The sequence below is a fragment of the Drosophila kikkawai genome, chromosome 3L (assembly GCF_030179895.1).
Source record: "Drosophila kikkawai strain 14028-0561.14 chromosome 3L, DkikHiC1v2, whole genome shotgun sequence".
Classification (NCBI taxonomy): domain Eukaryota; kingdom Metazoa; phylum Arthropoda; class Insecta; order Diptera; family Drosophilidae; genus Drosophila; species Drosophila kikkawai.
Window position 1 is genome coordinate 1155269 of NC_091730.1, and position 22537 is coordinate 1177805.

Genomic DNA, 22537 nt, shown 5'->3' on the forward strand with positions numbered 1-22537 from the left:
GAGTTGGCAGCCCCGTGCAAACAGCTGTTTTTGGCTGTTGTCGCGTGCAATTGGTTTTTTTTAAGCCGATTTTGTTTTTAACAAATTTAGTTAATTATTTAAAATGCTGTGCACTCGGGCAGTGGCACGACTAGCCGGAAGTGTAGCCAGCAAAACATGGGTAAGTTGAAATAGGTAGTAAATCCTTCTTCTAATTCAAAATGCAAATTCAAATGCATCGCCTGTTCAAGTCTTATATAAACGCGGGGTATAACTTTATTTTTACCCTTTTTACAGGTAACACAGTCGCCAATTAGGCAAACTCCTTTGATACTGGGAGCATTCGATCAATCCTGCCGCTTGTGTTCCTCCACCGGCGTTGTAGATAGCCCAAATAAGACAAAGCCCGGCCCAGGAGCCGCACCCGGAGCCGCGGAAGGCGGCGGCGGTGGCATTCTGAAGCGAGTGCTGACCAAAGTAGGATTTACACCCAACACAAAGGCTGTAGGTCACAGATACCCCCCCTTTTAAACCTGGAATTTTGTAATATCTTTAATCTACCTTTTAGCGCCTCAAGGTAAGTAGCCACCTGCTGTACGAGAGCGTGGCCGACAAGATCAACTATGTGGTGTTCTTTCGCGACTTCAATCTGCCCAATACCTTCAACTCCTGGTTCCTCGTCACGGAGCTGCATGTGTGGCTCTTGCTGATGCGCTCCATGGCCGAGGGTTCGGAGACCGGTGAGGATGGACGTTTCCTGCGCAACTGCATCGTGGAGGCCATGTGGGGCGATGTCAATACGCGTGCCAAGAAGTTGGGGGTGAGTTTTTTGAGCATAAAGTGATTCTCTAGCTCTAGCTCTAACTCTCGTTATCCCCTTGCAGGCCCACAATCCTTCTCGCACCCGACAACAGATCGAAACGTTATCCGAACAGTTCCAAGCAGCTCTCATTGCCTACGACGAGGGCATCATGTCCGACGATCGTGTGCTGGCCTCCGCCCTGTGGCGTCGCTTTTTCGAGATGAACTGCGAGGATTACGCCCAAATCGAGCGGCTGGTGAAGTATGTTCGCCAGCAGGCAGCCATGCTGGACAGTTTGCCGCGCGATCAGTTCATCATCAAGCCCAAGGTGGCCTGGCTGGATCTGGACAAGTGCAAGGTGTAGTCTAAGTTTATGTTTTTTTAATAAAGTTAAAGAGAGTATGTAAAGCTATATGACCAGGTCCTCCACGGACTGATTACTTAAGGCACGCAGCTGGCACTTGAGCAGGAAGGCGGTGATTCTGCGCTCAGCCCGCTTTCGCTGGGGTTCCTTGAGCTGGGCGAGGACTTGGTCCATCTGGAGGTAGCTGCTTTGGGGAGACAGTATCTGCGCTGGTTGGGGGGGCTCCTCTTCCTCCTCGTATATGATCTCTTCCTGGATGATCTGCTCGCTGGGCTCCTCGACGATCTCCTCTATGATAAATGTGCTTGGTGTTTGCGTTATTTCCCCATCTTCGTACGTCTCCCACAGGAACTGGACGGTGGTTTCTTTTTCGTTAATATCTGTGGCCTCCTTGTCTGGGGAATCCTTGGCTTTGGCTTTGCTTCTGGCTTTGGGACGCGGCTGGCTGTCGGCCAGGAAACGGAGGCGTTCCAGGTAGGGCCAGGTGGAGCCACTGGTGTCCGCCCGACGAAACTCCTTGCGGAACTGGTAGTGAAGGTTGTTCCAGCGCATCAGGCAAAAGTCCACTGGGGAGGGAGGGGTAGATTGGTCAGATGGATTCTTGGGATAGGTTCGGGATTCTCACCATCGCAACCCATTTTTTGCGAAATCTGGGCCCAAATGTCCGTTTTGGCCTTCATGGCTTCGTAGTTCGAGAGTCCGGATCGTTTGTAGAGCACGGGATTGGGTTCTACCAAGGAAATGAGCTTGAAGTCGAAGGGCCGGTTCTTTTTGTAGCTGGTCCGCATTGTTTCTTAGTTTTAAATCTTTAGTTTCTTGTTTTTTATAAAAGTATATTCCTAATTTCTTGTGTTACGATCTGTTGTTAATGCCATGTTTGTTTACCACGCAGGGTACAGTAAGCTTTCGATTGATACAATATGTTAGCATGTGAACAACAAAATAAAAATGTTTAAGTGGAATTTATTAACTTTATTCTAATTTAATGAGTTCATTTAGTTAATTATTTTTATGCAATTTAAATTAAACGTTGTGAATCAATGAACAATGTTATCGAGTGATTACTGTATTTCAACAACTTCATATTCAAGTGTGACCATTTCCCGAAAAAAAGAGAAAGTAGATAGAATATAGTATATTCTTAAATACCTAGGGGCTTTCCCCCTAGATTTAAGGGTTTTTTGATGTCCTAGGTGGAATGTTAGGGAAATAATTTTTAGGGGGAAAGTTTAAGGGTTTTTTTTAAACTTGAAAAGGCACATGCAATATTGTAGAACTCATTATTTACTAAAAAATCTTAAACTAATAAACTGATTTTTAAAATTGTAGTATTTTTTTAGGGGCAAATCAACTTTGTGAGATTTTTTAGGGAAAGCCAATTTTCATCAACTTTGTGAGATTTTTTAGGGAATTGCCAATTTTCATCAACACTGACGTAGGAGCTGGAAAATTGTCAAGTGAAAAAAATTATAAAAAGTGCTATAATCAACTCAATTTGGCCAGCGAACTACGCATTTGCAACCACCCAACAATGAACATGTAAGTGGCGAGTGGATTTTCGCAATTCCAGCTTCCGGTTGGCCGGAATTTCGATGAGGCTATGCGGCCGGGGGCCAAGTGTCGAAAATCAATAAATTCAAAATGGCAGTAAAACATGAAAATTACATAAAAAAGGATTGTTCATTGTGAAATTCAACATTTGGCTTTGCTTGAAAATCCAAATTTCATTTTCATGGCTTTTAACGCTCGTTTCAGGTACAACGGACAGGTTAACGCCTACGGCGGCGGCGGAGGAGGAGCAGCTGGTGGCGCAGGCCTCGCCGGCGGCATGATTCCCAATCGCATGGGCGGCGGCGGAGTTCCGCCCGGCGGCGCTGGCATGTTCCAGCGCAACCGCTCGGCCCCGTATCCGGGCTTCAATGGACACGGCCACGGGCCCGTCAATGGCGGCCAGCGTCGCATAAATGGCGGACCCGGCGGTGGCGGCGGCGGCATGGGAGGACCGCGCGATGGCTTCGGCGGACAGAACGGCCAGCGGTCGTCCAATCACGGTGCCCATTTGCCCAAGATAATATGGTCGGAGGTGAACCTAACGCCGTTCCGCAAGAATTTCTACAAGCCCTGTGACTCTGTGCTGGCCCGCACTCCGGTCGAAACGGAGACCTTCCTCACCAGCAACGAGATCACCATCAAGGGCGATCAGGTGCCCACGCCCAGTATTGAGTTCGAGGAGGGTGGCTTCCCCGACTACGTGATGAATGAGATCCGCAAGCAGGGCTTCGCCAAGCCCACGGCCATTCAGGCCCAGGGCTGGCCCATTGCCCTCAGCGGCCGGGATTTGGTGGGCGTGGCCCAGACGGGATCGGGCAAGACTCTGGCCTATATCCTGCCGGCGGTGGTGCACATCAACAATCAGCCGCGCCTGGAGCGCGGCGATGGACCCATCGCCCTAGTGCTGGCTCCCACTCGGGAGCTGGCCCAGCAGATTCAGCAGGTGGCCATCGAGTTTGGCAGCAACACGCACGTCCGCAACACGTGCATCTTCGGTGGGGCACCGAAGGGACAGCAAGCTCGCGATCTGGAGCGCGGCGTGGAGATCGTGATCGCCACTCCCGGCCGGCTGATCGATTTCCTTGAGCGGGGCACCACCTCGCTCAAGCGCTGCACTTACTTGGTGCTGGACGAAGCCGATCGCATGCTGGACATGGGTTTCGAGCCCCAGATTCGTAAGATTATGCAGCAGATCCGCCCCGATAGGCAGGTGCTCATGTGGTCCGCCACTTGGCCCAAGGAGGTGCGCCAGCTGGCCGAGGAGTTCCTGAACAACTACATCCAGGTGAACATCGGATCGCTGTCGCTGAGCGCCAACCACAACATCCTGCAGATCGTCGATGTCTGCGATGAGAACGAGAAGCTGATGAAGCTGGTCAAGCTGCTGACCGACATCTCGGCCGAGAATGAGACCAAGACCATTATTTTCGTGGAGACCAAGAAGCGCGTGGACGAGATTACGCGCAATATCTCACGCCAGGGCTGGCGCGCATGCGCCATTCATGGCGACAAGTCGCAGCAGGAGCGCGATTTTGTGCTGTCAAGCTTCCGCAATGGCCGGCACTCAATCCTGGTGGCCACGGATGTGGCTGCCCGCGGACTGGGTGAGTAAACGTCGTAGGATCTTGCGGGTTCGGTGACAAACCCAACCACCCTCAGTGTCTTTTCTCTCCATAACCAAGCAATTGTTGCCTGTGGATCAATCAGCATCCCGTGGGGTTTCCTTCCATTCATTATTTTGTGATTCGTCGTCGACGCCTCCTGGTTCGTCTGGCGTCTGGCGTCTCAGCGATCCGTCAGCGATGAATCGGCCAACACCGTCCCAGACTCTTCGCCACTTTCCTCTTCCGCTCGCTCTGTCTTTCCAGAAAGTGCATTTTATTCTTTTTTTTGGGTTCTGGGTCAGTTCCGGATTTCACATGAACAAGGAACAGGGGTTCCGGAAGAAAGTAAATGAGTGCTTCAGGGGGTGTCCTTCGGGAGATAATGCATTACATTTTTTGTTTATATTTATAAATAAGTTTCAGGACATGTCTGGTCGACTATCTGCATAGTTATCTTTTTTTTTTTTAATTTATTTTAATTAAGACTATGTTAAGTTGATAGTTTTGATTTTATTTAAGCAGAAAGCCGGCACACAGACTCTTGTTAGTTCTGTGAAAGTGAAAACCGGAAGAAGACCAGTTATTCTGATTTGCATGTTTGAACCTTTCCTCTATTTTAGTTGGACGGAGGTTTCTCCTAGGGATATATATTTTTTAAGGGAATACTCTTATGGGTTTTCTATCCATTCCAATCCCATTTCGCGTGGTTCGATTCCTATAGTTTCCAATTTGAAAGATTCTCCGATTACGAAGAAATGGTGTGGGCTCAAATAATGAGGGGAATGTGTGTTTGTTCTCCATGCATTGCTGGTTATAATAATATAAAACGATGTTGTTTAACTTTTAGTTTGTTTGTTGCTCTCTCTCTTGCTCATAGTTTTTAGTTGTGTCTCGTCAATCTCACATTTTTTAATATTTATGCAACTTAATGTCAGTCAAGGAGTCCAATGGCCAAGAAACAATTAATCTAAAATGTAATTAATCTAGTGCACCCTTAAAAATAACCCTTTAATCAGCGGATAAAGCAAAGACAAACTAAATTAATAAGATTCGTAACTCGAATTTAGTTTTTATGGCCTTTCAAAAGTATATTCGTTGCGCATCTTATTTATTTATATTGTCTTGTATACTTATACTTTTTTAAGTTATTTTATTTTATTTTTTTATTTTATTTTTATTTAGTAAGTATTTTAATGAGATAACTAAAGTGTTACAAAAATAACATTTTGCGGGCCACGAATTTTTTGACTGATGCTAACATTCCGTAGCTTATTTATGTAGCCTAAAGAGTATTATCTATATTTATATTAAGTCGCTCCTTACTCTATGTATAAAAAAACCGAAATTTGTGTGTGAACAAAAATATCATCAGCACTTTATGAAATGGACTTCGATTTTTCAAAATGGCAAAATAAGAAAACAAATAAGAAAAAGTTAAAAGTTTAAAGTTAAAACGTTAAAAAGTTAAAAAGTTTATATACACAATGAAGTTAAAAAGAAGATAAAAAGCTATATATACAAGTTGAGGGTTGAGTTATAAGTTTCTAGCATTGCGGAGATCTCTCGGATCTCCTCTCATCGCGACCCAGACACGGACGCACGGACAGGATCTGCTGCTGGACACGACGACGACACACTGAGCGCGCGTAAGCCCAACGAAACCCCAAAATCCATAAATTCTAACCCTAAACTCTAAATCGCCAGGGTAAGTACTAGGCTAATATACTTTTTCCTCTTGTCATAGCAGCCGATCTTCCTATATCTCTCCTCATGTCCCAGTTTCCCAGCACCCTTTTATCTCTCATAAGCTTTGATCATTCTCTCCCCATATATATTATATATTTATACATTTATAATCCTATTTTTAATCAAGCCGTCTCTTGTATGCATTAAGCTTAAAACATTTATAATTACGATTTGTGTATTGAAAGAAAAATATATGAAAGAAAAGATGAGAAGAAAAGGTCGAGGTCCACATTTCTGCAGTATTGAAAAAACATATATCTATTTGCCAAAGATGTATAGTTGTTAATATACGCTAAATAGTATTGATGGCGAAATTTTTGTTCAAAGTACAAAGTACACAGAAAAAAAATAAATACAGAAACTGAATTACCAACTGAAAAATTCCATAAAACGATTCGATAAAGTATCTTTTAAGTTCTATTAACAAACTCAACCAAAGTCAACGAATCGCACTCAACACAACATAGACAGACCCCACAACTGACACACACTATACATTACACACACTACACACACACACACACACACACACACACAAAAATAAGTTTTCGTTTTTCGTTAAATAGTTTTTTGAGTATTGAGAAAGATTCCTATTTTTGACATGCATTGGATCGATTCGATATTTTTAACATTTCTTTTCACACTCTCCAATTCTCCAATTTTCAAATTCGAAATGAAATCAAATTTAAAACGAAATGATCGTGATCTAGACGTTGACGATGTCAAGTTTGTGATCAACTACGATTATCCTTCGAACTCCGAGGACTATGTGCATCGCATTGGACGCACCGGACGATCCAATAACACCGGCACCGCCTACACCTTGTTCACGCACTCGAATGCCAACAAGGCAAATGACCTGATCCAAGTGCTGCGCGAAGCCAACCAGGTGAGTGATCTTGCTATCTAATATAATATGTGATGGGAAACACAACACCTTTGACAGTTGGGGATCAAAATCTTCTTCTCTAACAAGACTTACCTGTAGTTCACTCCCTCCAAAGCCTTTGTTTACCTTTTCCTTTTGGCCATTGTACTTATTTCGTATTTTATTTCCCTCTCCGGCAGAACATCAACCCCAAGCTGTTGAACATGGCCATGAGCGGTGGCTACAACAAGCGCGGTGGCGGCATGGGCGGCTATCGCGGCGGCAATGGTTACCAGGGTCGCAACCAGCAGATGGGCGGCGGCGGCTACAATGGCGGCAACAATTACCGCAACAACAACAACGGTCCCAGTGGCAACATGAACCGCAGTGCCTTCAACGGCGGCGGTCCTCCGCCACGTTTCGATCAGAAGCCGCGCACCTCTCCGCCAAATCAGGGCGGAAATGGAGGTTACCGTGGCCAGGGAGGCGGCGGCGGCTACCAGGGTCAGCATCAGCAGCAACAGCAGCAGAATGGTGGAGTTCCCTTCTCGCGCTTCAATCCCAATGCCGCTTGCTTCGAGCCCAAGACACAGAATGGTCCGGGAGCGCCGGGAGCGCAGCAGCAGCAGGCACAACACCAGCATCAGCAGCACCAGCAGCAGGCGCAGGCTGCCCAGCAGCAGCACTTGCTGGCCGATGCCTCAGCGGCGGCTGCCTACGGGATCGATCAGAAGCGCTCTCGCTTCTCGCCGTACAACATGAACTTTGCCAACATGCCGCCGCCGATGAACCAGCAGCAGGCCGCCCAGCAGCAACAGGCGGCTGCGGCGGCGGCGGCAGCAGCAGCAGCAGCAGCAGCGGCACAGCAGCAGCATCAACAACAACAGCCGGCGATGGCGGCCGCTGGAGCTGGAGGAGGAGGAGCTATGCCGCCACAGGCCTACGGCCAATACTCGTCGATGTCCTCCAGCATGGCCACAGTGTCGCTCAACGGCGGAGCAGCTGCAGCCAATATGGCGGCCAACTCGTACCGCGCCCAGTATGCAGTGCCCACGCAGGCGGCCCCCTATATGATGGCTAACAGCGGGGACATATTCGCCTACCCGCCGCCCCCGCTGCCCGTGCAGAACTAGAGGCTCTAAATAGTTCGAAAGAAGCTACCAAATTGTAGAGATCCCGCTCTACAGTGTACTTTCCCCTAACCCCACACACAAACAAACACACACGAACATAACACACACACGCACATCCTCCCAAGGACACGCAAGAGGGCACGAATCACAGGTTCACAGGGAAGATGTTAGATGAGCGTCGTTAATATATATAGTACGTTCCGTGTAGATCTCCTCCGCCCACGTCATAGCTATATAATATGGTTTAATCTGGAATCAAATACGCTTTTTAATTTGATATAAATCTTATTGTTTACCCCCTCGTCCCCCCTTGAATAGAAAGAAGAGAGAAACAAATTCCCAATTTAGTTGATAAGCTTTTTGGTTTAGTCAAATTGTTAGGGCATTCGAGTGCCGATCATCGATGTTTGTTGGCATTTATCACACTTTCCAAGGCCCTGGGCGTATTTGATTTCCCAATCTATACAATTCTCGAATATTGTACATTTATTATTCATTATTTCAACACACAAACACACACAAACAATCGGTGCAAAAGAAATGTTTGCAATGCTCCAAAACTAAAACTAAAGCCAAAACGAGATTAGATGAGAATAATCGGTCGAAAAGAAACTAGGGAATCGCACTCCCAATCAACCCACTTTCACGCGCTATCGGACACACACACGTACATATTAAGAAACAATGTCAATTTCTTAGAATCAAATGCGTATTATTATGTCATCTTAAACCATATTATGTGACTAGTCTATTTGAATTACTTAGCTGGATACTTTCAAACAATAATAACAATGCATACAAAAGCAACAAAACCACTAAAAATACTTTCAGATATAATATATGAAATGCAATTCCATTTTACGACAACCCATGAGTATGAATTGATTCAAAAAGCATATGAATAAAGGAACTAATTAGAGGTTAAACTGTGTTTTTATTTCTTCTGATTTTTCTTTGGGAAAGAATCGATTATTGATTGGCGTTCTCCTCAGACTCCCAGTGCGCGAGCTCTCAACCCGAGTTGCTCTCAATGGTTCCTAAAGCTAAAGAAATTCATGATCTGTAAGAATAAAGATCTATACATAATCTCGTTGCCTTTGCATCGATTAAAAGATAAACAGAAGCTTTTATGGACCAGTAATGTTTCCGATATCTTGTATAAATATCATTCTTAAGTAAATTATAAGGAAGTACAATTTATTTTGACTCATTTTCATGAAAAGAAAATTTTAATTGATAAATTGTAGTATTCTGAAGCTGAGATTTGAGGTGATCTGAGATGGGAACAGTTTGCATAACTGTTCCCATCTCAGTATACCGCTGTTTGTTAGGTGTTTTAGTGATTTTTTTTATTTTAAAACTAAATAATCATTTTTTGTTGAAATATTAATAATAATTTTGAAATTTTTAAGGGGATATTACAAAAGATAATTAAAAAAAAAGATAATTTTAAGAGCTTAGCTTATGGAGTTTATACATGGGTCAGCATAGTTGACTTAGTCCTGGTCAGGTTTGGGAGCTTCTTGGCCACAAAAGCTGGTTATAACTAATCATAAATAAAATAATTATAAATAATAAATAATAGCCCTATTATTGGTCCATAAAATCCCCCAATTTACCTTTTTATCGGTGCAAAGGCAACCATCATAGACATCTGTCTTATTACCTGTCAACATCTGTATACAGGATGAGAACACCCACTAAAAATGGACTCTGAAGGTAAACTTAATTTAAACTTAATTGATTTGCTTTTATTTTTCATTTTTAAATATATATATATATATCCATATAAGAAAAACTATTATACATCAAAAATTAGCATAATAATAAATAGAACTAAATTATACAAATATTACTAGACAGCATCCATCCGTTAATTGCATTGCCAACGAACATTCAATCGTCTCCATCATCTATATTTCCATCCATATTTCCTCCTTCTTCTATCATCTTCCAACGTTATTACACCATTTCGAGAATTTGACGGAAAATATTTGTTTAAAAAAATGACACCATGAAACTTTATGACTAACAAAATTGCGTGAGAATGTAGAAGTCATTTGTTACACTTTATATTATTTACTTTGTATGATTTGTGTTTGCTTTGTTTCGGGCTCTACACCTCCTCCTAGATCCTCTCCTCCTTGTGGCATTTCCAGCATATATGCATATATGGCCGTATAACGTTATACTCGCTTCCTAAACTTACACATATCTTCCGCCTTCTGATCTCTCCAAACTGATCCCTATCCTGCTCGTCCTCGCACTCTCTTTGGCTGCCTTCTTGAATATTTTTTGTTTAGTTAATGCTGTTTCCTTTATTTGTTGCTCCGCATTTAGGTATAGTAGTTTTTTGTTGCTCTTCTCTGGGGGCTTGTAAGTAGTACGACGCATATTTGGGGGCTCAATAGCTGCCCGCCTGGGTCTTGTTCTTGGTTTTCTGAGGGTCTGAAACATTGAGTGCAGTTTTACAATTTCTTAATTGATTTTCTTTCTCCTTCGCTTTTTTTTTTTTTGGCTTTTCTTGATTTTTTTTTTCTGTGGGGTTAGTTTTTTTTTCTTGTTGCTTGTTCTTTGGCTGCAGTTTTGTCCAAAAACTGTGTGTGTGTGAATGTGGGTGTGCATTTTCCTCCTGCTGCTCCTTCGGTCTGCTGGCTGTTTGTTTACATATATAGATATCACGAGAGTTCCTGAGAGAACTGCGTCTCCAGGGTGGGTCTAGTTCTAGTTGGGTTCCTGCTGGGGTTGCGTATCGGTGGTCCTGGGCTGCCATAGCCCGCGGCATACAGCTGCGGGCACGAGTCTTTTATGAGTTCCTGCGTCTCGCGCAGCTGCCGCTGCACCTGCGGCGCCAAACGCTGCACGCTGATGGCCGGCGGGAACTTGTACTCCGCCGCCGGTGCGGGCTTTAAAGGATACAAAATCATATTTAATTCGGGTTAAAAAAGAGCATAGGATAGTCTCACCTGTACGCCGTGCATCATCTCCCCGTAGTAGGCTCCCGGTGGAGGCGGCGGCTGCTGCTGCTGCTGACTTTGGCTGTGTGGAGCGGTTGGCGGTTCGTACGTTTCGGGGGCAATGATGGGTGGTAGAGGAGGAGCGGCCGACGCAGACTGGGGGGCAGTGCTCGGGGGCGCGGCTCCATAGTAGGCTAGCTGCAGGGGCCCTCGACCCGCTGCGATTCCGGAAATGGCGCCGGCGCCATTAAGGAAACCGCCACCCGCCCCCAGTTGCGGCCCGGCGGCGATATACTGAACGGAAGGAGGTGGCGCCGGCGGTGGCACCGGAGCCGAGGAAGTGCTGCCATAGATCAGGCGCTTTGGACTCACGCTCTGCGGCTTGGCACCGGCGGGAAGGGACAACAGGTATTGCTGTTGCTGCTGGTAGAGTTGCTGCTGCTGCTGGTTAAGTTGCTGCTGCTGCTGCAGCTGGGCGAGCTGTGCCGCTGCCGCCGCCGTGGACGTGTTGACTACGTTGGCCTCCAGCTGCGGCAAGAGGATGAGCTGCTGCTGCTGTTGCTGGTATAGCACCGCCGCTGCTGCCGCTGCCGCCGCCTGTTGCTGCTGCTGAGCCTGGACCTGTTGCTGCTGCTGCTGCTGCTGTCGCCCCGCCATCATATGCTGAGGTAGATACTCCGTCGTGGGCAGCGTGACCATTGCGGAGGAGACGACGCTGGCGGCGCTGGAGGGCTGAAGCAGCAGGCCGGCACCGCGTGGCGGCTGCTTCAGCGGCACCTGCACCTGGCGGATGGGCGTGGTCTGCAGCGATCGGCTCGCAGAGGAGCAGATGGAGGCGGTGATGCTGGCGGATTCCCAGTGCTGGCGCAGGGCGTTCAGTCGGGCCTCCTCCAATGCAATTTCCGTCTCGCTGGCCGAGTCATAGTCAGGGCCCTGAAAGAGGGGTTTAAAGGGGTTATTAAATTCAAGAAAATTAAGATTTAAAATATTTTAGAAAATATATTTAATTAGATTTATTTTTGGGATTATTTCTAAAGTTCATTATTAAAATATCACTTTGAAAAGAAATTTTAATGTTTCAAAAAGCCATAAACACAAATGGCTTTCCGCACAACTAAAAATTTGGAACAACATTGTTTTTCTGATCACTCGGCCAATTTAATATTCCCAATGTTGTTGTAGTTCAGTAAACAAAATCATTTTTGAGACGATAAACATGAATCTGATGTCCAATTTCGTTAATCAGAAATGATTCATGGCACGTTTTTCTGTTTGAAAAGGCATCAAAGGCTAAATAAACATATTATTTGGTGAATTGGGATGCCAAGAAAACTTTAAATACTCAAATCCGTTTTCCCACTTGTAAATCCCAACCCCCCAATTACTCACCTCGTCGATCTTCTTGTCCAGCATGCGGAAGAAGTTCTGCTGGCTAGATGATATTTCCCTGGAAAAGTGGTGTGTTTATTTTCGGTTAGTTGGTTGGCGGAATGGCTTACTGGCTCTGGAGCAGCGACAGGTTCTTGGCGCGCAGCAGGGAGACGGCCACGTCCTCGTCACTGTCCTGAATGTCCTTATTGCTTTGCTCCTCGCTCTCGTCATGCTTCTCGCGGTCGCGCTGCTGTGCCTTCTCGGCATCCTCGATGTGGCCTTCGTCCTCGTCCGTTTCGGCATCTGAGTCGGCTGCAAAACAAAACAAAATAAAAACAAATGCATGGATGGATATGGATGGGATCCAGCCCAAGAGGGGAGACTTTCGAGCATTAGTCAAGATGAGTTGGCAATTTCGCGAGTGCCAAACGACAAGTGGCAAAAGTTTTGCAATAAGGCAAGTGTGGCTACAACTTCTGTGGGGGGAACACTTGTCGAAATAAAGTATTTTCTAAATAACAAAACTGGATAAATTTAATATTATTAAATTATTTGTCTACAAAGCTTTTAAAATATGTATAAAAATCCAAATAAATAATTTATTAACCTTTGAACTGACTCCTAAACACCTCAAGAGGAATGTCTATAGGCCACTAAAATTTAGGAAAAAACATAAATTTTGTGTAATAAATATTACAAGTTGGTAATTTATTTAGCATTTTACAATATTCTTGGCCCTTTTGTCAATAAATCCACCTTCCTTGGCCGCATTCTGCTACTTGACCTGTGCGTATACTTTATATATTTATTTCCTTGGGCCATTAAAATTTTGGAAAAAACTAATTTTTGTGTAATAAATATTACAAGTTGGTAATTAATTTAGCATTCTACAATATTCTTGGCCCTTCTGTCAATAAATCCATCTTCCTTGGCCGCATTCTGCTACTTGACCTGTGCGTATACTTAATATATGTATTTCCTTGGGCCTGTCTTTGAAGTGCCCGGGCTACCCATAAATTTAATTAAAAACCGTTATGCATTTTAATGCAAAAACCGAAAAAGAGTCGAGAGTATTATGAATAATTAATCTAGGACCATGAGCAAGACTAAAGCTTAGGCAGGCGCCTCCGAGAAAATTTGGGTCGTTTATGGCACAATGGCGCCTTTGTGTATGCTATACTTTTTTAGCTTTAACCCTTTTTCACACACACCAAGGCACAGGAACACAGACAAAGCCCTTGGGGGCGCTGGCCACACCCCTCGAAGCGCGCCGCCCACCACTGCAACAACAAGTTGCCTTTTTAGCAGTTAATTATACACACAGAGGGCAAAAAAAGAAAAAACACGAGGAGCGGGGCTAGTCAAAAAGTTCCAATGTAGGCTAGGTTTTATACATTTTTTTTTGTATAAACTTAAGAGCAAACACGTGTGTGTGTGTGTACGAATATATATATAGACAATGCTGTTGGGCTTTAAAATGTAGGCCTTTATTATTACTTGGTGAATGCATAGCCTTAAAACTGGGCTCTGGAGCGCACACCTCGCTCTCCTCCTCGCCCTTGCTGGTGACATATTAATCAATGATGTCCTCATTGTGTGTGGAAACAGGTGGCTCACACATACATATATAGATGCATACACACACACACACACACTCGCGCACGCAGCTGGAGGCAAATTGATGTCGTCATGCGTGTAAGCTTTTGTTGTGCGAGGCAATACGTTTTATCCCCCTCATTTCCACAGCCCTCCTTTTCCTCTTTTCCAATTTTTATACAGAAAAAGCAGCTATCTATGGGAATTTGGGGAATGTCAAAGTATTAAATCTTTTGTGAGAAAATGTCCTCATTTTGTTAGTTGTAGAAGTATTACTTAAAATAAAATATTTCACTTGGAATGTTCATACATGATTTTTAGCTGAACAAATATTTAGTTTTTGTAAATAATAATTGCTATTAAAATAAAAAATAAGACTGGTATATAAGATTATCTGATTTTAAGTAAGCAAACATATAAAAGTAATAATCAAATACCATGTTTTTCGTTTCAAAACAAATTTCGTTATAAAAATAGCTTCAAAACAATATTTCCCTTGCTTTCGATTAAAAATACAAAAAAAAACAAGAAAGGAAGCTAACTTCGGCACGCCAAAGTTTGTATACCCTTGCAGATTGGTTTTCATATTTATATTATAAATTATAATGCCGAAAACAGACACAAAACAGAGTTTCATTAAATTTTACCTATACTTATTATGTTTACAGTTTGACAGTTACAGTTTTACATTCCCAGCTTTATATATTTTATACATTTACCGATCGCTTCTATGACAGCTATAAGATATAGTTGTCCGATTTTTATGAAATTTATACCAAATATCTATAATAATAAGTAAAGCTCATATCTCAGAGTAGATGAAAATACGTTAAAAAACAACGAAGTTATAATTTTTTCTATTACTTTCCCTATCGTTCCTATGGCAGCTATAAGATATAGTCGTCCGATTTTCATAAAATTTATACCAGAATTTTGAAATAATACCAGAAGCTCATGTGTCAAAGTAGATTAAAATACGTTGAAAAACAACGAAGTTATAATTTTTTTCGATTAATTTCCCGATCGTTCCTATGGCAGCTATATCATATAGTCGTCCGATTTTCATAAAATTTTTACCAAAATTGTGGAATAATAAAAAAAGGCTTCATCCCAAAAATGGTGGAATAATATTAAAAAACAGCCAAGTTATAATTTTTTTTCCAAAAATGTATCGAACATTTGTATGGCAGCTATATGATATAGTCGTCCGATCCGGCCCATTCCGACATATATAGCAGTGAGAGTATATAGAAGACTATATGCAAAGTTTCATTCATTCAGATAGCTTCAAAACTGAGGGACTAGTTTGCGTAGAAACGGACAGACGGACAGACGGACAGACGGACGGACAGACGGACAGACGGACAGACGGACATGGCTAGATCGACTCGGCTATTGATGCTGATCAAGAATATATATACTTTATAGGGTCGGAAACGTCTCCTTCACTGCGTTGCAAACTTCTGACTGAAATTATAATACCCTGCAAGGGTATAAATATGAATATGAATATATGTATGAATAAATGTCAGGCTCAAAATGACTTGAAATATTAACAATTCACAAAGGAAAAAAAAATCTGGCCACAAGCAGAAATACATATAATATTCAAAGATATAGTATAAAAATAAACCTGGTTATTAGCAGACTATCAAAACAGCATAAATTTTAATGGGCAAACCAATAAAATTGATAAGCAAAAATCTCAAGTAGAATATGAGCCTTAAGGGATTCTTTTTTTTCTGAGATATATTTAATGGAAAAGGATGCACTCACCGTGTCCTCCTTTCTTGCCGTTAGCTTTACTCTTCGATTTCCTGGGATACAAGTGAATCTTGCTCTGTCCACAGCCCATCTTTTGAATGTGCCGCCAGTGATGCCTCTAGAAATCCAGAATCGCTGCTGCTTCTGCCGCTTTTGTTGTTGTTTTCAATTTGTGTGTTACTTTTCTCGGTGTTATTTGTGTGTTTTTTTTGTATTATTAATTTGTTGCTCGACACGTTGCCCTCTCTCGCTCGCGCTCTCTGTCCGTGTGGCGCTCGTCACTCGTTGCCTCTCGCTCTGGGCTGTCTTTTATTTACGTTTGTCGTCTATTCTTCCTTCTGTTTTATTCAATTTTCACTAATTTAACTATGTGTGTAAATTTAATTTATTTGATTTGCCACTGTTGTTGTTGCTATTGCCGCTGCTGTCACTGCTGCTGCGCCGCTTGGCGTTGTCAATTTCGAAAGATATCATCCAGCGGCAGCAACAAATGTTCTTCTTTGACGGCGGGGGAAATACTTTACGTTTGTGCGTGAGTTTTCCCCTCAGACGGCAAATACCACCCAAGCCACCCACCCACTCGGCCACTCAGGCACTCAGCCACCTATTTCCAGTTCTAACCAGCCACAGTGCCCCTTGGCTAACAGGAACTAATCAAGAGTTTAATTTAGATTTGGATATTGGGCTAAAAGTAGTTTTAGTTCGTACACTGAACACAATTATAATAAGTGGGTGCACATATCATCGAATCATCCACCTACACTTTATACCATCGACAATTAAGTAAACCAGTGTTTAAACCGTTTGGGAATTTTAGTGCCACAAAGAGCAAAATGGAAACAATTTCTGTATCATACTCTTGGAAACAATTAATTTTAAAATTTTAAAATTAATTAGGAAAGTGTTCAAAAGATTTTTAGATCACAAGTTTATCTGCAAATATTTTGTAGCATACTATTGGGAGCCGATTTCAATTATTTTCAAATCACTTGCCATATTTGTGGCAGAGTTTTCACTGTAGAGAAATTTCCTCCATTTTATTTGTTTTCTTATTTTTGGGGACGGTTGGTAAGGTAAGGTAACGGAAATTAAGTGGGTCCCCCGGCTGGCCCTCAACCACTTGTTCCTCGCCCGAAGCTCGTCGTCCGATGCTCGCTCGCTGCTCTGCTGGCTTCTCGATGCTGCTGCTGCTGCCGCCGTTCGCTATAAATCCAATTTGCAGCGTCAATTTGTAAACAGGACATACCCATAAAAGGGTTCGTTTTTTTTTCGCCTCGACCAGGGCTGCACAGCACTACGCAATTCGCTCTCCTTGAGCCATCGCCGTTCTTGTTGTTGTTGGTGTTTCCTGCTCCTGTCTCTGCTCTGGATGAGGCCTTTTTGATGTTTTGCAAAGACTAGGAAAGCGCGGAGCGCGCGCTATCTTTGTTGTTGGTAATTTAAACAAATAATAACAATAATAAGCACAACAAATAGTGCAACAAAAACACTTGAATTATATTCAATTATATTCGGAGGAAAGAGCCAGCAACAGCCACTCGCCAGCTCGCTCTCACAACACTATAATAGACACTCTCGCGCTCGCACATACACAAGCTCCATGCTGTTTTTTTTGGGGGGGAGGGAAGACAGGCAGAGAGTGCTCTGGAGAGAGTCAATGTGTATGTGTGTGTGCGGGAGTGAGAGTGCCACCGAGAGAGAGAGAGAGTGCTCGCTGCGTGCGAAATTGATTTTTCTATTTATAAAAAAAAAATCAAAATATATCCGCTTGGCCCGCTGCTGGCTTTGCTTTTTTATTTGATCATTTTATTTCTGTTGCCCGCCAACTGCCAAAGAAACATAATTTATGTTTTATTTATGATTTTCGGGATTTGGGATAAATTTCCATTCCCGTGGCGATTTTCCGTGCCGCCTGCGCTAGCTGCTGCGAGGAAACTTGTTTGATTTATCGCATTAAATGCCCACTTGGGCACATTTGGCCCGAATAATAAACACACACGCACAGGCACAGCCAACAACACACACCTTCCATTTACCGCTATCCGTTCGCAGGCATTTAAACACTAACAGGAACTGTTGTCGGTTTCTCCTCAACAATTATTTACATTCGCACTGGTTTTTCCTGCGGAAAAGTTGCCGAAAAGTATCTGCGACGCGTTGCCAGTGTGTGGAATTTTGTATGCTGAAATTTATGCTGCCTGACACTCCTCTTTGTGTCACTAGGAGAGAGAGAGTGCTTTCGGCGAGAGTGCGGCAAAGGTGCCAGAGCGAGTGCTCTTCCAAGAGAGAGAGAGCGACTTGGCATACCAACACACGCGACCCGAATGGGGGTGGGTTTTCCTTTGGAGCTTTTGCACAGGGGTTTGTCGTCGGCGGTTCAACGGACCACAGGCGTGCTTTCAACGCTAAGGGGCAAGCTTTTTCACGGGGGGTGGCAGGTGGCAAATTGAATCAAAAGCTCGCCAAACCACCCGCCAGTGCTGGAAGCTCCAGAACTAAGCTCTCGAAAAGTTACCCCTACTGTTGAGTGGATTTTAAGCTTTGGGGAATGTAAGAAAACTTTCTCCTGTATTTGGCAACACTTCCGCAAAAGCATACCCAGAAAAATATCTTCTCTAAAGCTCCTATAGAGGTCAGCCCTTAATGGTAGAAATTTTATTATTTTAGCGGAAAGTACAGTAAAACCTCTGTAACAAAATACTGTATTTTACCTAATTTCTTAGCTCTCCAAAATTTATTTAATAAGCATTTTATGAAGAACATAAGAATGTCGGAGTTATTCTTATCCTAAAAATAATATATTCTTATATTTAAAAATTTCTTGTAAAACTACAATTTTTGAAATATATAATATTTTGTTTGTATAAAATAAAAAATAAATAACATTAAATTTATTGGCGATATTTTTAAATATTTTTAAAATATGTACTATATTTTTGTTATAATATTGAGGAGTTTTATAGGACTTTGACAATTTCAAAAAATAAATACCAGCAAACGTTTTCTTATATTTAGCAAAAAAGATATGGGCAAAACAAAAAAATAAATAAATATCGCGCCCTGTCATGTTAGGCCTCATTAATTTCCACAGCAGTGATTCCTGACCAGCGCTCCGCTCCACTTCCTCAGAGGACCAAAGGACCAGAGCAACCCCCTGCTAACTCGCCCTCGTACATTACATTAGATGGGACATGTAGATGGCATTATTTATTGCATAATAATGAAGTGAGAAACGTTACAAATCAAAACACTCGACAGCAACGAGATAAACTTTTGTCCGTTTCCATTCACTCGATTTTCCCCGTTTTTTTTTTATCATTATAATATATTTTTGGGGCAGAAACGTTGGCATTTTTTCCGTGCATTTGTCAGCCGCAACGGAATTGAAACGTTTGCGCTTTTATTGCCACGGACGTGTGTCGTCCTTCGGGGGGGGGGGGGGGGGGGGGGGAGGGCTACTATTTCGACTTCGGGGTGGACATCTCGGACTGGTGGGAAAAATATGAAATCTATATGGCCATAGCGGACAGGAAGTAATATACAACAAATGCGAAATGATATCGAACAATTGATCTGGGAAGATGAGCCTTAACGGGGCTGGGATTTAGTGTCCTGGAGGGATTTGGGTGGGAACGCTAAGGATCTTGGAAATAAATATAGAACTTAGGTTATTGATATAGATTCCTATAACGGTCTTGTATTGAAGTTTGTTGTTTTACCTACAAATATTAAATTCTAACACAAAAAGTTGACAAGCTTAATCCTTCTTGTTCTCTAAAAATCTCTTAGATTTCCATTGATTTAAGTAAAACTCCCAAAACCAAAATAATTCCAGAAAAAAATCCAACCTCCCTCTCACAATCCCCAACGAATTATGAGAGTCCTGTCAAAGGATTGTCCCTTCGTTTAACTGCTGATAATGGCAACATATGTTTCTGTCACATTGTTTGACATTTTTCCCGCGGGCTGCCACAGCACAGTTTGAACCTGGTGCGGAGTCCTGCCAGCATTTAGGCAAATTTTCGCACTCCTTTCGCTTCGAGCCCCCAAAAAACAATTTGCATAATTTGCAGCGATTTTCCGCAGCTCCTTCCTGTTACCAAGCTCCTGCTCTAGCGGATTTCGGGGGCTGCTGATGATTTTCGATGACGTTTTGTTGAGTTTAAATCGTCGGCTGTCGATTGTGACTATCATGGGAAGTGGGCGTGTCCGGCGGCCACGTGACCGCACGCGTTGTGTTGAATTTAACACGGAACCGGAGGTCCTGCCATCGTCCTTCCCGAGACACTTGGGTGCAATGCAAATGGGGTGCGAGCCAGCCGAGAAATCCAGCTCGAGAGTATTTTCTTTTTTAACTTTTTGCGGACGCGTGCAGCCAATAAGTCCTTCATCACTTCCGCTTCAGTTCAGTTCCGTGATTTTGCACAAATAATGTTTTGATTGCGTGGCAGCGTGACGTGTAATTATTATCGCCGCACACAATCGCCGCCAAAACAACAAAGGATAAGCCATACGGATTTCGGGGGGCTTCAAAGGAGCGGGATTCTCTGGGGATCCCAGCGGAGGGAGGCGGTAAAGCAATTAAAATGATTTGCCAGATTCAAACCAGCCAGAAGATCCTACCAACTGGTCGTGTGAGAGAGCTGGGACTTGGGTCTTAATGCCCGAAATCGAATGACAATTAATAGAAGCCATCAATAGTAATGAGAATGACTAATCAAAACTTATAGCTTAGCACTTAAGGAGATATAAATCCATAAAGCCATACATAAATTTTATTAAACTTAAGCTTAAGATGGAAAATCAATGAGACTTCCTTTATATCGTAAATTTAAAATAAATATTTATTAGAAAAAATTATTTTTTAAGTACTCAAGATCAATTTAAATCTATTAAAAATAATAATATTCCTTACAAATCTTAAAAACCATAAAAAATAAAACATTTTGGACACCAAACACTCATAAATTACTTTAATTAAAAGAAAAAGAAGAGCCGAGTAGCAAAAAAGGAGATTCCCTAAGAAAACTTTTTTAAGGACCCGCACTCGACTGCGTCAAATCACAAATTAAAAATGGCTGAAAAAAATTATGCAAATTTCTGGTTGCGTCCAATCCTTTACAGGGACAGGCGAGGAAATTTCATTAAAAACAGCAGCAGCTCTAAAGAAATCTTTTGATAAAAATTAAAAACTTTCCGCTGAAGGACAATTGACAGAGCGGGGAAGAAAAACCAAAGAAAAAATGGGGAAAAGATGAGAGAACGAAAATAAAACAGCAGAAATTGTGAAATGATGAAACAAGGAATTAAAACAAGCAATAATAAAATATTATGACAGCGTGGAAATGAGCCGGGAATAGGGAACGTAGGCGTTGAAATATTTAAATATCGCCAAGCTGCTTTTATATATAATTTTAATGTCCTTTTTTCCAGAGCCTCTTACGGTCCAGCCAAGTGGAGTGCGCCTTGCGACTTGCCGCTGCTGCTTTGCATAATTATATTCATTGAAAACTTATTTTCTTCAAGTTTTCCGCAGCAGGAAAATATTATATGGAAAAAAAGAGGAGGAAAAGCACCAAGCAGAAAAGAAATCCAAGAGAAGAGAGCTCTGAATTGAGTTACAACGGGAGAAGGCGAGAAGAGAAACAGTTTTTGACATTTAATTGCTAGAGAACTTGCTGGGTGGAGAAGTCAGCGGAGGGGAGGAGCTGGGAGAAACTGAGAGGAGATGCTGCCCAAATGTCCGCCACTCCACTTGGAGAAACTCGTTTCAATGGCCGGACCTGAAGATGCTGAAATCGCTGCTCCGGCTGCTCTGTGGCTGCCGCTGGTAAAGAAGAGGACCAAGAGCTGAAAAAATGTAACATGATTTAATGACATGAATTATTTATGAGTTTCCTGTCAATCAAAAACCACGTCAAAGCATTTTGATGGCGATGTCAACGCGCCAGTGAGCAAAACACACGACGCTACTGCTGCCCCGAAGAGGACGGACGCAGCGCATCCAAGGAGCGTAAAAAATAAAATACGAAAAAATAAATATAAAATAAATAAATAAAGAAATGATGCCGGCTGCCGGTTGCCGGCTGCCTTCCTCGAAGGTAGCTTAAATATATATTGTGGGTTAAAGGTTCCACAAATGAGTTCCGCATTGGAGGAACAGGCTTTAGAAATTCTTAAAAACAAAAACAGATAAAACACAATATGATAGGCAAACAGTAAATTAATAAAAATAAAATTTAATTTATATTTTTCGATATTTATCAATATTTTAAATAACGAATTATCAAAGTTTACAATACTTTCGATATAAAATTGAGCTCGATATTTTTGTGGATATGCAATACTGCTCTTTCTATAAATCCTTAGACATACCTATAGTTTATTTTTTGTAAACCTACAAAAATCGTTGAATTTTGTATCCTTAAAATACATTTCCCCTCGGCAGCCAATCAATATTTTTGTATAAATGCTAACCAATAGCTGAACAAATGATATGCTAATTTCTAAGCTTTTTAATCAAGCCGAAACCCACGTTCAATTTGCATTTTGTTTACTTTTTTCCCCATTGTTGGGCCATGGCCTAACTGTTCCTGGTCCCTGGATTCTGCCCTTCGAATGAAATCAATCATGTAATTTATGTTAGGATAATATGCTCAGCGAACAGCCGCAGACAGAGCGAGCTGACTCCAAAATGGACTGCCAAGAAATAAATATTTAACAATAATTGATTTAAAAGTCGCATGCAAATGTCCCAGGACAAAGGACGAAGGAAGCGGCGTCCTCCTTTCGTTTCGAAACG

At 42.5% G+C, this 22537-nt stretch overlaps 4 protein-coding genes across 11 annotated transcripts; 2 read left to right on the forward strand and 2 right to left on the reverse strand.

The window, feature by feature from the left end:
• The first annotated feature begins 10 nt into the window (after positions 1-10).
• Uqcc1 (Ubiquinol-cytochrome c reductase complex assembly factor 1) lies at positions 11-1193 on the forward strand. The gene is made up of 4 exons (XM_017173324.3): positions 11-160; positions 277-483; positions 548-799; positions 864-1193. Exons 1-4 carry the CDS (start codon positions 104-106, stop codon positions 1143-1145), a joined length of 798 nt encoding a protein of 265 aa, XP_017028813.1. The 5' UTR covers positions 11-103; the 3' UTR covers positions 1146-1193.
• Positions 1183-2189, reverse strand: LOC108079098 (uncharacterized). The gene is made up of 2 exons (XM_017173326.3): positions 1771-2189; positions 1183-1711 (listed from the first exon to the last, which is right to left on the reverse strand). The coding sequence occupies exons 1-2, from the start codon at positions 1931-1933 to the stop codon at positions 1191-1193; spliced, it is 684 nt and encodes a 227-aa protein (XP_017028815.1). The 5' UTR covers positions 1934-2189; the 3' UTR covers positions 1183-1190.
• A 348-nt stretch (positions 2190-2537) lies between these two features.
• LOC108079073 (uncharacterized) lies at positions 2538-8966 on the forward strand. Of its 2 annotated transcripts, XM_017173289.3 has the most exons (4): positions 2538-2684; positions 2901-4300; positions 6757-6935; positions 7115-8966. In XM_017173289.3, the coding sequence occupies exons 1-4, from the start codon at positions 2677-2679 to the stop codon at positions 8045-8047; spliced, it is 2520 nt and encodes an 839-aa protein (XP_017028778.1). In that variant the 5' UTR covers positions 2538-2676; the 3' UTR covers positions 8048-8966. The 2 variants fall into 2 exon arrangements, with proteins under 2 accessions (XP_017028778.1, XP_017028777.1); XM_017173288.3 differs by lacking the exon at positions 2538-2684 and having other exon boundaries at positions 2791-4300.
• Positions 8967-9772: 806 nt separating this feature from the next.
• Positions 9773-17934, reverse strand: tow (target of wingless). Of its 7 annotated transcripts, none has more exons than XM_017173291.3 (6): positions 17772-17934; positions 15748-16101; positions 12504-12687; positions 12394-12451; positions 11014-11937; positions 9773-10953 (listed from the first exon to the last, which is right to left on the reverse strand). In XM_017173291.3, the coding sequence occupies exons 2-6, from the start codon at positions 15824-15826 to the stop codon at positions 10726-10728; spliced, it is 1473 nt and encodes a 490-aa protein (XP_017028780.1). In that variant the 5' UTR covers positions 15827-16101; positions 17772-17934; the 3' UTR covers positions 9773-10725. The 7 variants fall into 7 exon arrangements, with proteins under 7 accessions (XP_017028780.1, XP_017028783.1, XP_070142191.1 ...); XM_017173294.3 differs by having other exon boundaries at positions 15748-16073; positions 17761-17934; XM_070286090.1 differs by having other exon boundaries at positions 15748-16092; positions 17761-17934.
• Positions 17935-22537: the final 4603 nt, after the last annotated feature.

Excerpts from the sequence above, each read along its gene's own strand:
- LOC108079073 (XM_017173288.3), top strand. The coding sequence starts at position 2,878 with ATGGCTTTTAACGCTCGTTTCAGGTACAACGGACAGGTTAACGCCTAC. Across the intron at positions 4,301-6,756 it reads TGTGGCTGCCCGCGGACTGG|ACGTTGACGATGTCAAGTTT; the intron begins GTGAGTAAACGT and ends ATCGTGATCTAG. Across the intron at positions 6,936-7,114 it reads TGCTGCGCGAAGCCAACCAG|AACATCAACCCCAAGCTGTT; the intron begins GTGAGTGATCTT and ends CCTCTCCGGCAG.
- Uqcc1 (XM_017173324.3), top strand. The coding sequence starts at position 104 with ATGCTGTGCACTCGGGCAGTGGCACGACTAGCCGGAAGTGTAGCCAGC. Across the intron at positions 161-276 it reads GTGTAGCCAGCAAAACATGG|GTAACACAGTCGCCAATTAG; the intron begins GTAAGTTGAAAT and ends CCCTTTTTACAG. Across the intron at positions 484-547 it reads TTACACCCAACACAAAGGCT|CGCCTCAAGGTAAGTAGCCA; the intron begins GTAGGTCACAGA and ends TCTACCTTTTAG.
- tow (XM_017173291.3), bottom strand. The coding sequence starts at position 15,826 with ATGGGCTGTGGACAGAGCAAGATTCACTTGTATCCCAGGAAATCGAAG. Across the intron at positions 11,938-12,393 it reads TGGACAAGAAGATCGACGAG|GGCCCTGACTATGACTCGGC; the intron begins GTGAGTAATTGG and ends CCCCTCTTTCAG. Across the intron at positions 10,954-11,013 it reads AGATGATGCACGGCGTACAG|CCCGCACCGGCGGCGGAGTA; the intron begins GTGAGACTATCC and ends TATCCTTTAAAG.
- LOC108079098 (XM_017173326.3), bottom strand. The coding sequence starts at position 1,933 with ATGCGGACCAGCTACAAAAAGAACCGGCCCTTCGACTTCAAGCTCATT. Across the intron at positions 1,712-1,770 it reads GCAAAAAATGGGTTGCGATG|TGGACTTTTGCCTGATGCGC; the intron begins GTGAGAATCCCG and ends CTCCCTCCCCAG.